This window comes from Nelumbo lutea, chromosome 4, assembly GCF_056320005.1.
Source record: "Nelumbo lutea isolate HS-2025 chromosome 4, American lotus-T2T, whole genome shotgun sequence".
NCBI classification, from domain to species: Eukaryota; Viridiplantae; Streptophyta; class Magnoliopsida; order Proteales; family Nelumbonaceae; genus Nelumbo; species Nelumbo lutea.
In genome coordinates, this window is record NC_142687.1 from 92,972,342 (window position 1) to 92,988,007 (window position 15,666).

The 15,666-nt window shown below is 37.8% G+C and overlaps 1 protein-coding gene across 1 annotated transcript; it reads right to left on the minus strand.

The window, feature by feature from the left end:
* Positions 1 to 35: 35 nt before the first annotated feature.
* Positions 36 to 15,016, minus strand: LOC148861849 (ARM REPEAT PROTEIN INTERACTING WITH ABF2-like). The gene is made up of 19 exons (XM_088985149.1): positions 14,576 to 15,016; positions 14,202 to 14,362; positions 10,075 to 10,247; positions 9,868 to 9,988; positions 9,712 to 9,786; positions 9,512 to 9,606; positions 9,258 to 9,333; positions 9,042 to 9,149; positions 5,190 to 5,318; positions 5,013 to 5,081; positions 4,800 to 4,859; positions 4,574 to 4,697; positions 4,336 to 4,475; positions 3,088 to 3,151; positions 2,859 to 2,938; positions 2,621 to 2,685; positions 2,400 to 2,517; positions 2,119 to 2,243; positions 36 to 758 (listed from the first exon to the last, which is right to left on the minus strand). The coding sequence occupies exons 1-19, from the start codon at positions 14,808 to 14,810 to the stop codon at positions 665 to 667; spliced, it is 2,112 nt and encodes a 703-aa protein (XP_088841275.1). The 5' UTR covers positions 14,811 to 15,016; the 3' UTR covers positions 36 to 664.
* Positions 15,017 to 15,666: the final 650 nt, after the last annotated feature.

A 15,666-nucleotide genomic window follows, 5' to 3' on the forward strand; every position in this document is an offset into this window, starting at 1 on the left:
TCCACCCATCCCATGCATATCATAGTCGAATATAATTGGTCAAATTTCTTTCAGTGTCGAATTTGATTGGTCAAAAAGTCACCTGGTGGATAATACAAATAGATCAACAGGACCAGTGCCGAATGAAGAATTTACAGCGGCAACCGGTACGATCAAACTCGATAACTTTCTTTTTGAACGCTGAAGCGACAAAAAATAAAAAAAAAAAGTATCTTTTTGAACGGGAAAGGAAATTCATTACTTCTCAGACGAGACAGGTATACAGATCAAACTGAATTAGCTTCTTAATATTCCAAGGGGTCGAATCATCACTCCCTCTCCAACTATAGAATCCCTTTTCGAGCCTCAACAGCTATAGATAGCAGCCCGTGTGCCGACAAGTGACTTGATTCAAGCATCCCGTATTCAATTTGCTGCTTCTACTGCCCTGGAATAGGGCATAAATTGTAAAACTCCCACCAACCCTACAATGGATAGTCTGTATTCTGACAAAAACAAGCACGTCAATTCCACCGACAACGAGACACCACATCAAAGAAATTGTGCGTCACATTCTTCCAACATTTTCCTCTACATAATTCCAGTGATGACAATGGCAAGTTTCCCACTATACAATCTTCATTATCCATCGCCCGGTTAGGAGATTTAAGCAACTAGCGATACACTACATCCGCATGTGTCTTTGGTTAGTCTTGGTAAGTGCTATGGAAAAGTAGTTACGGACCTCAGGAATTATGCGTTGTATCAGAAGAGAATGCCTGCAAGATTCAACCAAAACAGTGAGAAATGTCTTGACGCAATCCGCACAAAACTATGAAGTTAGCAGAGGGAAAAAACCATAAATGACTGGTTCAATTACAATATACAGGGTGTGGCACCAGTAGTACTCCCAATTTTGATTTTTGTACATAATTTACTAATGCTGTAAGAATTACATTCATAAAATTTTACATAACTCATAATTCAATAATCAAAATAAAAGGAAAGTGGTTTCCTTGTTGGATCAATTAGGGAATCTCCCTTGCCAACCCCACATCAAAGATTTCAAATGGATGATAGTCTGATGTGGCCTGGAAAAGTGAGGCATAAACCTCAAGGATTTCAGGAAAGAAAATGGATAAAATTTATAAGTTGTAAACTTACATAGAAAAAGAAAATCAATATTACATTGCTAATGTAATCTTGGTAATAAATTATATATAGAAGGCTTCCCAGTTTTTGTTGGTCATTCAACTTCTCTCCCATAAAAGGGAAAAAAAAAAAAAGCATTTCACCTTTTCATATCTACCAACTTACATTTTAACAATGTAGTAGTCATTAGACGAACATATCAATTTGATTGAATTTTTTCAATATGATTACTGGCTGAAACATTTCTTAAACACCTTTTGATATTAAATCGAACTAAAAAAAGACTTAATAACAGATCAAAACAGACATGTTAAAGAATCAAAATTCTAGAAGCTCATATACAAACAAAAAACCTACGTTTCTTTTATGGTAGACTAGTCAAGGGGCTTAGAAAATGACTTTTTTATCATTTAAGATGTACACATGCATATCGGTATACAACCAGTCAACCAGCAGCTATACCCCGAAGCAACTAGCAAAACCCACAAAATAATATTTATATTAAGTACATTTTTGTGTAGAAAAAAGCATATAAAATGAATAAATGATGACATCAAGTTTTTTTTTTTTTTGAGTATGAAAACACAAAAAAAAAGTATAGAGAATATTAGGAGCTTTGTATAAAGCCATTGCCATTACCCAATTTTGGTCCCAACTCCCAACTATCTGGGGTTTTGGGAAGGGTGGATCGGAAACAAACTTAACCATCTTTCTTTACCCTTTTTTACTTGTGGAAACTGGAGAGGGGGTGGAGCCCAAAGTGGCCATCTTCAGACTCAAACCCACATTCTCACATCAGCCCGAGATTTTACCAATATTACACCAAGCAACAGCCCCTTTGTATAAAGCCAATTGCATTCTTACACATCATTTAACAAGTAAAGACACAAGCCCCATATGCTTTATAGAAAATGAGAAGCTTATCAATAAACATTTGACAGTTGCTGATCAGAAAACGATGAAAGAGAGAATGGGGGCTCCACATACCCTGGTCTAGTACTCAATTTGTCGAACTGCTCCAAAATAAACAAGATGCATGTATGCCTTAAGGACATGGCATGAAAGGCCTCTGAAAGTTCATACATGCTTGAAACATTCTCCAAAGATATATCCTAAATCAAAAGGAGAAAATAATAAGGGAAAAAAGGCATGCGGAAAAGAAACTCAGAAATTATAAATAAAGAACAGAAAGAGAAAACTGAACATAAGCAATTTGGTCGACCTTATTACAATAAAGTAACCAGCAAACAAGAGAATTTTCTTCTCACCTGTCCTATGGCATATTCACACAGACGCTTAAGTCCCTCCAAGAGATACTGATCTGCAGCTCTAAGGAGATCCTGTGCAATGTCTAATGTAACGTCTACTGATCCCGTGTATATGAATCTGTTTATTAGCTCATCCCATAACCAAAAAAGAGAGCATATTACCTTCGAATATCACTGAACAAAGCCACCAATAAGGGAAAACACAATATAAATTAACCAACCTCATCATCAATTCAAAAACCTCCCATCGTATATTAGGAATTTCTATATCTCGTGCATCCTTCTCCTGGAAGTACAGAGGTGCAAAGTGCAGTATAAATATTTGAGATCCAAAAGTCTGATCAGTAGGCACTATGGAAACATAAAAATGTACTTTATGAACTTAAGTGATAGTGAGCACTATGGAAACATCTAAGAGCAGGAGAAAGTTCAAAAAGGTAACTGTTCTCAGTTTCTCACCCTATAGCCACCATCAAACATTGCACGGAATGCATCCGAAGAAGCAAGTAGAGCAATTCTGTGAGCATAAAACCGCCTACCTGAAAGAAACACGGGAAAACAATCAGCAACAGTACCTGCCTTTATAGCACAAAGAAAATCTAAGATTACGGCTTTCATGGAGTGGCAAACTTAAGTTTATCTATAAAAAGTAAGACATACAAACTTAACCATCGAAAGAATGATTTACCTTCAACTAGAAATGTAACATCGGAAAGTATAGCATTATTTACATACTGCTCACCCAAATAGACCTACACCAAGAATTACTGTTGATCATATGCACATGATTTTCAAATTAAAACAATCCATATGCTTATTTATTTACACTATTTTTTCAGTAACCATATCAAAGACGAAAAGTGAGTACAAACATCAAGCTTCCAAGAGGTGGGGCTATGTATTTAAAATTTAACAAGAATATCAACGAAATTATAAAATATATCACAAATATAACATCCAAGCCAAATTGCAGCTTGAATACATTAATCTGGTGAGGAACTCCACAATACAACTTTGTTCCGCCCACCTTTCCTCTGGCTTAGTTCTCTGTTAGAGTGTTCCAATTTACATATCCATCTGAATAAGGTTTTCACCCTAAATGCTAATGAATTTCTAACATGATCTTTGAATGCCTAAGGTTCTCACTGCTAGAGAATTTATTGAAGTTCTTTATTAGAATAAAAGTTTTTCTTCCTGTTTTTTTTCTTCTTGTGTATTTGGGAGGAGGGGTCAGGGCAATAGAAACATTTAGATTTTAATCCAACATCACTTTGATTTTCTAAACACTTCAAAGTTTATAGGATGAAAAGTTTTATGTATCAAAAGATAAGTAAGGCATCTCATTCTTCTATTATTATGATAGCAGAAATTAAATTGAAAACCTAATGGTTAGAGATATAACAATCTAAATGAATCAAGCTCAATTTAGCAAAACTTTGAAAGAAGCCACCTTGGTACCAAAATAGTATGGTACCTAAAATATTAATCAATCAATTGGTATTCATACAAATTCACGTGAGTTTCTGATTGGTAATTTTTCAAGCACCATTTTTATGAATATTTTTCATTAAAAAAAAAAGATATTATTAGACAAAATATTTCACTAAACATATAACATTAAACACTATCAAATTGTTGAATTGGGCTGGCCAACCAGCTAACTTTGTTCACTGCCTCAACTCTAAGTATCCAATAAGAGAGAGAAAACTTAAAAAGATAGCTTTCTTTGGTCCAACATATGCAATTATCAAGGGACTTCACAAAAGAGTTCAAGCTTAATCTCCCAATCCAAAGTCGAAGTCCCATGTAAAATACCATCTCCACATCATGAGTAGAAAACGTGAATATGGAATTAATAAATTTTAAGCCAAATGCTTGAGTAGAAAGCGTGAATATGCATGCAATAAACCAAAATAGGTCTCAAAAGCATGCACACCTGTGGTGTCGGAGATGGAGGAGCTGCCTCCATATGGCAAAGTGATTTAGCTTTATTAGCTAACTTATACAGTGCCACCGAACCATCTTGTTGCTGCTTTGGACTTGTTGACCCAAGAAGCCCCAACAGCAACTCCAATCCTACATGCACTCACCATGGTTAAGGCAAACTCGAACACTCAAACAAAATTAAGGGACGAAATGAAAATCACTACCAGCGCTTTAAAAATATATTATACCATTGTTATCAATGAAAATCGCTCTTTGATCATCAGGGGAACAAAGATGAGCAAGAGCCAAAGCAACTCGTCTTTGAACAGGTTTCTCTGCTACGCGCATCAGGTATAGCAAATGGCTCAATACCTATTAGGAGAAAATTCAATTTCTTAAACATAATCATGGGGATAGACATGTGTGTGTATGTAAGAGAGAGAAAAGGGGGGAGGATGAGGACAAGAAGCTCACTCGTCCATGGATCTTCTCCTCTAATCTTTTCAGTGTCTTTGCCACACAATCTTTGGTAGCCTGAAATTGCATAACATCCATAGAAAACCACAAATGGCATGAAATTATTAAACCATTATAGAAAGTTATGATTATTAACAAAATAGAACCAATAACGGATTGTCTATTAGAAATATCAACTACCAATGAGAAAAAATAGAAAAACATGCATACTTGGACAATAAACTCCCCATCCTGCAGCTTCTGAACACCTCCAACTTTTATAAAATCAGATACATTATCCTACAAAGGGAAAAAGAATTACAATAAAAAGATAATGAAGCAATATAAGAAAGAGACACAAAACAAGATAAAAAATTATTAGAAAAGCTTCAATAAACTTAACTATACCTCATTATCTGCAAGGCCATAAAGAGCAAAAGCAGCATTATGTTGCAGAGACCCGTTCTTTGAGTCTAGAAGCTTCAGCAAAGGCACAAGCCCACCATTATGAGCTATGCCAGCTTGGTTGTGTGTATCCTGGAATCAAGCCAGAGAAAGATATCCAGCAAACATAGTTCAGTACCAAGCATACAAAACAACCAAGAAGAAAGCACCTTACATTAACTTTAGTGCAAATTTCATGCCAGACACCTTATCAAGTTGTGGGACTTGTACCCATGCGGCCATGCCTTGTCTTGCTAACATTGCATAAGGCATGACACATGCATGGCTGCATGCACACAAACATCTATACAGCCTTCAGTAAAATAACATAAACAAGAAAAAAGGATATTTTATTGGTTTCATTTTCTCCTAAGAAATTTTTATTTCATTTCTTTTTATTTGCCAGGAATGAAAAACATACTATGTAACTATAACAAAAAGAGGCCAATAGCCTGTGACTATGAAGGGCACCACACCACCAATATATATTATAGGCTTTATAGCACCAATCAAATCTACAAATATTGACCTCACTAGACATGCACAACTATTCATTTTAATTTTATCCCTAATGTCCCACAATAAGAATGCAGGAACATTGAAGCTCAGCTGTTCGATCCTTCTTGTTTTGTGTGGCCTACAAAAAAAGGAAAAACAATGTGGAGATGTATTAGAGCAGCAGCATTGTGGACAATTTGGGGAGAAAGGAATGCTAGGGTATTCAAAGAAAAGGAAGGAAGATTGCAAACTGTTGAGGATTGTATATTGACTAGAGCCATTCATTGGCAGAACTTTGGACTTCTTTCATACGTTTTCCTTTGATGACATTTGGAGTAACTGGAAGGCGGTAGCCACTAGTCATACGAGGAGGGACAAGGCAGCTGCAGTGTGGAAGCCTCCGCCTGAAGGTTGGGAAAGCTGAATTTTGATGGTAGTGGCCAAGGAAACCCAGGATAGGAGGGGTGCTGAGAGATAGAGAGAGCAACATCCTAGCTTTGTTTTCAGGCCCTGTGGGAATAGGAGACTCAAATAGAGCAGAGATCTTAGCGGCTGTACAAGGCATCCAGATTGCTGAACAGTTAGGAGTTCAACACTTGATAGTTGAAGGAGACTCTAAAATTGTTGTGGGATGGCTGACAAAGCCAGCTTCAACTATGTGGCGATATAGAGATTTGTTGAGGAAAGTCAGTTGGCTCACAAGAAATATGACAGTTACCTCTCTTTGGGTAGAAAGATCAGCAAATTCCTTAGCAGATGGACTAGCTAAGCAAGGGGTTTCAAGGGATCATTTGTTTTGGGCTGCTATGTAATTTTATTTCTGTTTATTTTTGCTTATCCGGTTCTTAATTGATGTAATACTTTGTTAGAAGAGGTAACAGCTTGTGCCTCTTCATGGGTTTCTTGTATTGCCTTATATTCTGAGTTAATAAATTATTTTCATTCATCAAAAAAACATTGAAGCTCAGACAATGAAGCAAGCCTTGCTGGACATGAAAATAGAAATTGCAAGAGCTTTTGATAGAAAACAGTAATAAGACATTAAGACCATACTTTCACTGACCAAGATGTCCACAGCACAAGTAACATTTAACTTAACAAATTACAATAAATCAGGGGAAAAACAAAGAAAACACTATTCAAGTCTGCTTCCTTTCCAGATTCCACAACACGGTAGCCAGCTGTAAGTTTTAAGTGCAGATACATGGTTTTTATGTGGAGACATTATGACTCAAGTCAGAGCTACCAACTGCAAACCTTATTGCCAAAACTGCCCAGGAGAAGCATGAATAATTGTCTGATCCATGATTCAAGTGATTCTAGAACAGAATGGCCTCTGAATCACATTTTAGACTTTGATTAGTAATATTTCATATTTCCTGAATCACAAGCCAACTTTTGAGCATAGTTCAAAGTATTAGCATGACAGAAATAATTCCATTTGATACACTTAGTAATTAGGTAGTTTAGGTCATGCAAAAATACTGATGCACAAAAATACAAAAGTTAAAAATTGTCCAGAATTACATAAATTTGTAATAAATCCCCTAGATGCCCCAAAATTTTGGAGCTTTTTCTTTGGCATTCCCATTTGTTCATATGCAACAATTGCACTTCTGGGCAGTGAGCACTAAGCTCTGGACATGCTTATTCTATCACCATCATGGCAAATAACTGGGTATAGGAAATCCAGAGAACTTGATCTATGGATGTCAGAGTATCATAAAGAAAGAGAATGCCAGTTAATAGTCAAAAACTTTTTTTGATCAATAACCAGCCACTTTATTAATTGATTAAAGAAGAAAAGTACAGGATTACAACCATCCATTAGGGAGATGAAAAGTTTTCATCTCCCACCTCTAGCCTCTTATCAATACAAGTTTACAGGATTGCCTAAAAAAATTGCTCTCCCACCCCTTGTCTTGCTAGTGTATCAACCATATTATTCGCATCTCTTTGAAACCATTGGATTCTCACTTCCATATAGTTAACCATCTGAACTTCATGATTTCATTTCTGTAAGCTCAAAGAGCTGCACCTTCCTTTTGCAACCATCCAACCACCATCCTTGAACCACCTTTAATACTTGACTTATTCAAGCTCATAAACCTTGCCCTTTGTATTCCTTCCAAAACCAACATTACTTCAGCCCTTACTGAATCACCTATACCAATCAAATCTGAAAACAAGAATAGAATATGACCTTCCTCATCTCTGAAAACGCCTGCAATACAGCAATACCTAAAGTCCCCAGATTTCCCAAACCACTCCTGTGAAAGTTGAGCTTTATAAGCCCTCTCTCTAGGGTTGTCCAATATCAAAACCTTTCCCATTGAAGTCCCTACTACTTCCATTTTCTAATAATATTATCTGTTGACAACTTTTTCATAGTTTTGATCCAATGAACTGCCCTAATTGTAATCATTCAATTACTGCTTCAAGCATCCTTGCCTTATCCTTGAAATTCTTTCTTCCCACACTGTCCAAATGATTGCTGGTATCATCTCAACATAACCCTTCCTTTCTTTTTTGGCAAAAAAAAAAAGTATTTGCACCAAACAACTTAGGCACACTTGATGGAGGAATCCATCTGCACCAAAAAAGAGGGGGGAAAAAAACCATTCCCAAATAATTGTAACAAATGGACAAGAGATTAGCAAGTGAAAGCAAGTCTTGCCTTTAGCCTTCCAAAAAAATACACCAAGAGAGATGGACAACAGTATAGTCTCCTCTTTGGAAGTACATCACAAGTAATAATCTTCTCATGGAAGACCTCCCAACTGAAAGCAACAACTCTAGGAGGAATAGATCTGCACCAAAAGTTTTAACAGGAAAAGGTACAGCAAGGAGAGGGAGGGCTGAGATGGTGTACTTTAAAGAAGGAAACACGAGAAAAGACCTGACAAAGAGGTGACCAAAAATTTTCTCATGCATCTAACTGTTGCTCCTCCCCATCACAAAACAAGATAATATCATCAGCAAGCTGCAAGTAGGTGACCACAACCACTTCTCTTCCTATTCTCCATCCCCAAAACACTTAACATCATCACTACAATGAAGAAATTCCCCATAGTCCAATTTTTAAGGAATCCATATACTCAGGGGTAAGCTAGCAAAACAACCCAAGTTTTAGATAATCTACCAAAAATTCAATGAAGAGTAATTATGCAAGTGATTTTTCCACAAAGAATAAAATAACAATAAGTTTTTAAGAAACAAAACTACTCATTGGCAAGATGAAATCAAGAGGTGATTTTCAAATCCCAACTATATCCATCTGATCAGAATAACATTCAAGAGAATGTCGAAGTAAATAACCTGTGCCAATCTCCCCAGTGCAAAGGCTGACATTTCCCTAAGTTGCATATCTGGGGATTGAAGCATCTCAATTAGAGGGCGAACTGCACCTCTTTGCACAATATGGACCTGCAACAACCTCAATTTTGAGAAAGAAAATGCATAGCAAGTGGTTTTTAAATGCATAGCAAGTTTCCAAGCTTCAAGAATAACAAAGAAAGCTATTTTCCAATCCACCTTGCAATCTGAATCTGTTGCAGCAAATTGTCCAAGTAATAAAGCTGCCTCCCTTTGGCTTTCCGAACAGCAGGAACTGAAAATCAATATATGAAGCCATGAAACACCCCCAAAAAAGTTTTTTTTAACAGCAAAAAATATGGAAAACACTAACAGCTATCCATCAAAAAAAAAAACAGCAAGATCTGGCACTCAGCTAAAGAAAATGTAGAAGACAGAGCAAGGATGATAAAGAGTCTGTCACGTGGTAACACCTGAGTAATCCAATAACAGGTTGTAAAGCTCCAGCAAGGAGAACTTCTTTCTTTATGTTTGGGGATGAGTGCACTAGATTCCCAATGACACCGACCTGTTAGATACATGAAAAGTCATCAAGTGCTACAACATGATTTTACAGACAAACACCTACTGCAGTAGTTCACTAGTCATTATTAATTGCTGGATTAGAACCCACCGCCTCATAATGTATAGCAGCATCCTCAGACCTAAGCATTAGAATCAGTGTAGGAAGAGCATTGCACTCAACAATCTGCAATAGTAACTGTTGACATTAAAACAATTTCACACATCTATCCTAAAGACTTCCTTGTTGCACATAAAGCCCAACTACCTGATTCTTGTTTTCATCATTTTTAAATGCCAGAGTTCGAAGTGCACCAGCTGCTGCTCTCTGTACCTTTGTATCAGTGAATTCAAGCAACTCAACAAGAGGTGGAATTCCCCCTTCAATCCTGGTAATACAGTCTAAAGTATCAAAAAATAGATATTTTGCTAAACATAAACATGTAAGCAAATGGAAATTTGCAAACAAGCATACCTGACACGGGTTTTAATCCAGCTATTTTCATGAGCAAGATTAGTGATTGCATCAGCTGCCCTGCGAATAACACTATTGACTGCCCGGGAACTAGAACCATCCTTGTGCCTCTTTAACAGGTCTACAAGGTGAGACAAAGCACCAGCATCAACTATGAGCTGTTGGTGCTCAGGCTGTTAATACAAGAATAACAAAATTAGTATTAACCAGAGACAAGTCCTGAAATTTTCCCATAATTTCCCATTTAAAGCAGTCCCCAAATATCTATTAAATGAAATCTCAATCATATAAAATATTGGTAATATGTGTACTAGCACTAGCATGTCAACTATTGATAGTTTCGAAAACATTCACAAAAGATCGGGGCAGTTGCAACTTTGCTTTTTTCCACTATTACTACAAAACTTTTGACAAGCTAATCAGGGCCAACAATTTTCCTAGAGTGACCAATATTGGGCAATGGCTGCTTGTATGGCTATATATACATGTTAGACAGTTTTGTATGCCCTTAGCTTCAATCAAGATGATGTAATTTATGAGTTTATTATAAATGAATAAAAGTGCATATTTGATTCATGTTCCCTTTGTATGTTTCTGTGTAATACCCTTAAACTGGACACTTAATGAGACTCGTGTTAGTTTAGAATGTTCACAGTCGGTGGATCGGTCTGGGGAGACCTATCCTGACAAGGCTGATACTATGGTGCCACCAAGTCGGTTGGGGTGGCCTGTCTCAGTTGCCAGGGTGAGACCCTAGGCGCATATAGTGTAGGATTAATTGAATCTTTAAATTGGACCAGATTTCTAGTATTGCCTTGGACCTTGAAGATTGATGGGCAAAACTGGAAAGTTACACCCGACCCCTAGACTCGATTATGATATTGCACTAGGAGTCGGATTGGGTTGTCTTTGATATACCAATCAGTGAGATCCTTAGCGGGGGTCAAAACCTGGGTATGCTGAGACAGTCTGAGAATTCATCTGAGTGGGTGATCATAGTGACAGGATCAACCCCTTTGTCGGACAAAGGTAATGATCGGGGATGCACTCTCACTGATGGAAACCAAGACTGCCGACAGCCGATTTCAAACGTTGAGATTTGTTTTGCAAAATATATTTTATATGTGATATAAAATGTATATATTATGGTTTCTAAAATGTTTGCAAAAAGGTTTTAATTCCTGGGATCCATATAAGCAGAGAGTGCAACACTGTTCCTTGCAGTCGAGGGAGCGGTCCTCTCTTATCGGGCAGTGTGTGATCATTATGGGCTGAGAGGTTAAGTGTAAAACCATTGAGGATAATACCTGATGGGTTAATCTTGCATCTGCCCACAGTCCCTAGGTGTTACAAGGTGGCTTGGCCCAGGGACCACTTAGGGTAAGTGTTGGGCCCATAGAGCCCATGAGATGGGTTTCAGGGGATGCACTGTCCATAACAGTGTATTCGGCCAGGCCTTGTAATAAAGGCTGGGCTGAACCCATGTGGCTAATGTGTAGATCAATGTTAGGGTCCCACGCCAATACAAGGAAGCCCAACTGGGCAGCAGTTTGGAAGGCTAAGTGAATACATAACCTTAAATGGGCCTTAAGCCCATTCGAACTGAGCTAACTTGATCAATCAATTAAATGGGCGAATTCTGAGATGGATCAGTTGATAGGATTGGGCCCAGACCCTATCCACTTAGAGAGTCCAAGTCTGGAAACCTCCTAATTAGATTAGGAGATGGCTGATCTGATCTGCAGATAAGATAAGGGTTATCACTTATCACTTAAAGGGACTTCTTATCCAAATATGATTTGGATTAGCAAATCCTAATGAAATTAGGAACTGATCCCTTTAAGATTATAAAATGAGGAGGGGGCGGCAGCCTTTAGATATGCAACCAACACATTCTTGTCTTCAGAATTGAAATCACAAGAAGAGAGAATTATGCACCCTGCGAATACTCTCTTGCCGCCTCCTTCCTGCAGCCGCCGCCTCTAACAATTCGATCTCCTACTTTCTTCTGGAGTAATCAAGATTTGATCTTGATACCAATCTTTTGAAGAAAAGATTGGTTGGAGCTGTATTCACAAGCCATCCTATTGATTCTTACGAAGAGTCAAGTTCTTTTGAAAGAACACTGTTGATTCTGCTCCATCCTGCACTACGCCATCTTCAGTGGGAGCAGATTTTTTATCCTTCCTTGTGCGTGAACACCTCCATTGGGAGATACTGTTTCTCCGTATCAAGTATAATCCCTTTTTACTCCTTTTGGTTCAGATCTGGTTTAGTTTATGGTTCAAGAATGATCATTGAAAATATGATTTTCTAAATAGGGAATGCGATTCTCAGTTGAAGGGAGAAAAAAAATTTTGAATTTCACCCCTTTATTCCGCAATCTTTAGGCGTCCATGTGATGGATATCCTATCCCTTCAATACATGCATATAGCATATTGTCATCTAGGTGTCAATTTCCATTGCCATGCTGAAGTGCATGTGCAATCAGGGTCACCTTAACTACAATGGCAACACATTAGCAAAGTGGAAACCATTGCATGTGATCTTTTCACTCTTTTATCTCCTTTCTTTTTTTTTCTTTTTCTTTTTTTTTCTTTTTTTTTCTTTTTTTTTCTTTTTCTTTTTTTTTTTCTTTTTTTTTTGGGCCTAACGAGGGGTTTAATATTGAAGGTTGGGTTTGATACAAAAAAGGCCAACAAAATCACAAGTGTTAGATCTCTATTACCATAGAAAGGTTTTCCAATATCAAATTTAGGGCATCCTATCAATTGTAAGAACCAAAGAGTTTCACTGAATAAATATGCAAAATGAATTCAAGATTTCTATAAGAGCTTCCTTATACAACTTGGGAAAAACAAAGTTCAAAGTATAAAAGAACTTGTTTGTATATAAAACTAGGTGCATTCTGACCATAATTCACTATCTAAAATCCAAGATTTGACTTGAGTCGAACTCCTTATGTGACTTGTGCTGCATGGTTTGAAAACTGTTTTCCTTAGCAATGTTGACAAGGAAAATCAGATTAAAACAGAACCAATAGTGGGTATTGTGTGTGACTAAGGGAGCAACATAAATATATAGAGCCAGTGTCAACAGTCGGTGTAGTACTAATTCAGCCTATAACAATAGCTCCTATATTGATATGGATAATTAGATATTATGTTGGAGATAAGCCAATATGGTATAGCCAATTCTGACAAACATTGCAGTTAACAGGAAGACCTTATGACAATCCACATAGAAGTCACCATTTCCCAAGCCATTGGATTAAATATTTCAACCCGTGTAAGTGCACATGCTATGCACATGTGGAAGTAAAGATGAAAGAGTAAAAATAAAAACTCTTATATCAATATGATGCTAGTAATATGTGACTTAACTTCATGATCTTCACCGGAACCAAGGGAATTATCTGCTTTATATAGGTGTATAACAGATCATGGAGTAAATTCTTTTCTTAATTAGGTAAAAGGGAGATGATAATGGGGAATAAATGGCACCAGGAAAATGACTTTGTTTGCATATTACAGAATACTTTCCAACAACTGGATATAGTTTTTGTAGTGTGACATCCTGGACCAGGATAAATATGTATACCTAACACAGCAAATAAGCAGGTTAGGTTTGTGATTAATGAAGGTGCACCTACAGCTGCTACTGCTAGTATTGGGTATAAAAGACTAGGACAAAGAAAAGTGCACCCCAACAGAAAAATGATCACAACGATAGGGGAAAAAAAGACCATTTGATTTATTCAAATTTAATCACTTGGGCATGTTCTGAAGTTATGTTGTCGGTGGTCCAATCATTTTAGTCATCTTTTTTTTCTTGACATATTTAGTGATCTTACACGTTAAGTTCGTTATTATTATTCAATTCTGTACAACTAGCGTATTTCTAGTAATAATTATAATTTAGAGAGTTAAACAAGCTCTTCACTGGACCAAAATGTTGTCGAAAAGTTTCACTGTCAAATAGTAATACTCTTATGCAAATAAAGCGTTCAGATCTAATATAAATCAGATATCAGATAAAAACCCAAGAGAACATAAAAATATGAAAAAAAATAACAAATTAATTTGGAAGTAAGGTCCCAAGAGATGCATATAGATTGCAAAACTACCTTGACAGCGAGAAGCCCAAGAGCGAAAGCACTGCCTTTCTCGACCTCGTGCTCGAACGGCTTCGGACCATCGTCGCCTTCTCTCGGATGAGGTGGTGGCTGAAGATGCTTCACCAGAGCCGGGACAGCACCTCCATCGACGATAAAATTGACAACTTCTTCTGCAGAAATCCCCAGTGGAGAGATCGATAAACGGATAGATCAGCAGCCAAAACATGAATTCACGAGAAAACAAGATCAATAGAGATTAAAAAAAACGCAAAAACCTTCGAAAATGGCAACGCATAGAAAACGAAAATAAATAAATCACCACATATAGAGCAAAGGAATGAAACAAAACACGAGATCGATGTTCTGCTGGCGTTTCAATTTACCGTTTTTGGCGAGCTCGGCGAGGACGTGAGTGGCACGCTTAGCGGCGGCTCGGTCAGCTTCCTTCCAAGAGAAGGTGCTGTCAAGAATGCTAACCTGCGCACTCACCTCGGCCACCAAAGCTTGGTGTGCGTCGGGAGAGGTGAGAGAGATCTCTCTTTCTTCCTCGATTTCGTCCTCCAGTTTCCGCTTCTGCCCTTTCCTCTCAGGGAGGTTCTGCTGCTGCAGCTGCTCCATGGCGAGAGAGAGACACACACACACACACAAAGAAGAGCGACGGATGGAAAAGACTCAAAGAGTTCAGAGAAAGGGGTTTGTGGAAGAAGAAGAACGAGAAGAGATGATGAAGGGCAGTTTTGGAAGGAAAAAAGTGTGATGGTGCTCTTCTCTTTTATTTTTTAATGTTTTCTTTTCAGCTGCGACTGTTGTAGCTTTCGGAAGACGAAAAAAATACACTGCTCATATCGGTTTTGTACCGCCCGGCGGCCGCGATATATCCGGCGGGGGAGTAAATTCCCCGCGCTTTTTTCATCCCAAATGTAACTGCTAACTTGCACTCCCGCCTAGGCTAACTTGCGCCGGTTCAAGATTCCATGTACTGGCCGGTGGCCCATGTGATGGCCTTACTAAACTAAGATCAGACGGCTGTGATTGTCTAGGTGGTGGGACCCTTACTGGATCTTTGACTACGCTACGTTTGTCTGTCACGGATGGGTATCATCTGCGAGGAAGGATTAAAAATTTGACGGGAAGGTGTTTCCCAGTAAAATGACGAAGGTAACCTTATGGAAAACAATGGTTTTGAGATTTTGAGATGGACCCAGAGATTTTGGGTAATTGGGGAGCACATAGAAAGGGTGGTGGTGCGGTCTCTATCAGTCTTTTCCGAACCCAATTTCCGAACAAATCCCGCCTTTTCTTTTTTTTCTTTTTCTTTTTTTCTTCTTTTCATAGATAACTGGATAAGTATTTTTTTTAAAGCTTTTTTTTTATAAAATAAATCCCGCCTTTCCTCTTCTTATATTGAAATTTGTAGGCTTGTAGCTCTTCAAAATGGAATAGTGGATAAGCCAAATAGCAGGGGTGATAATTT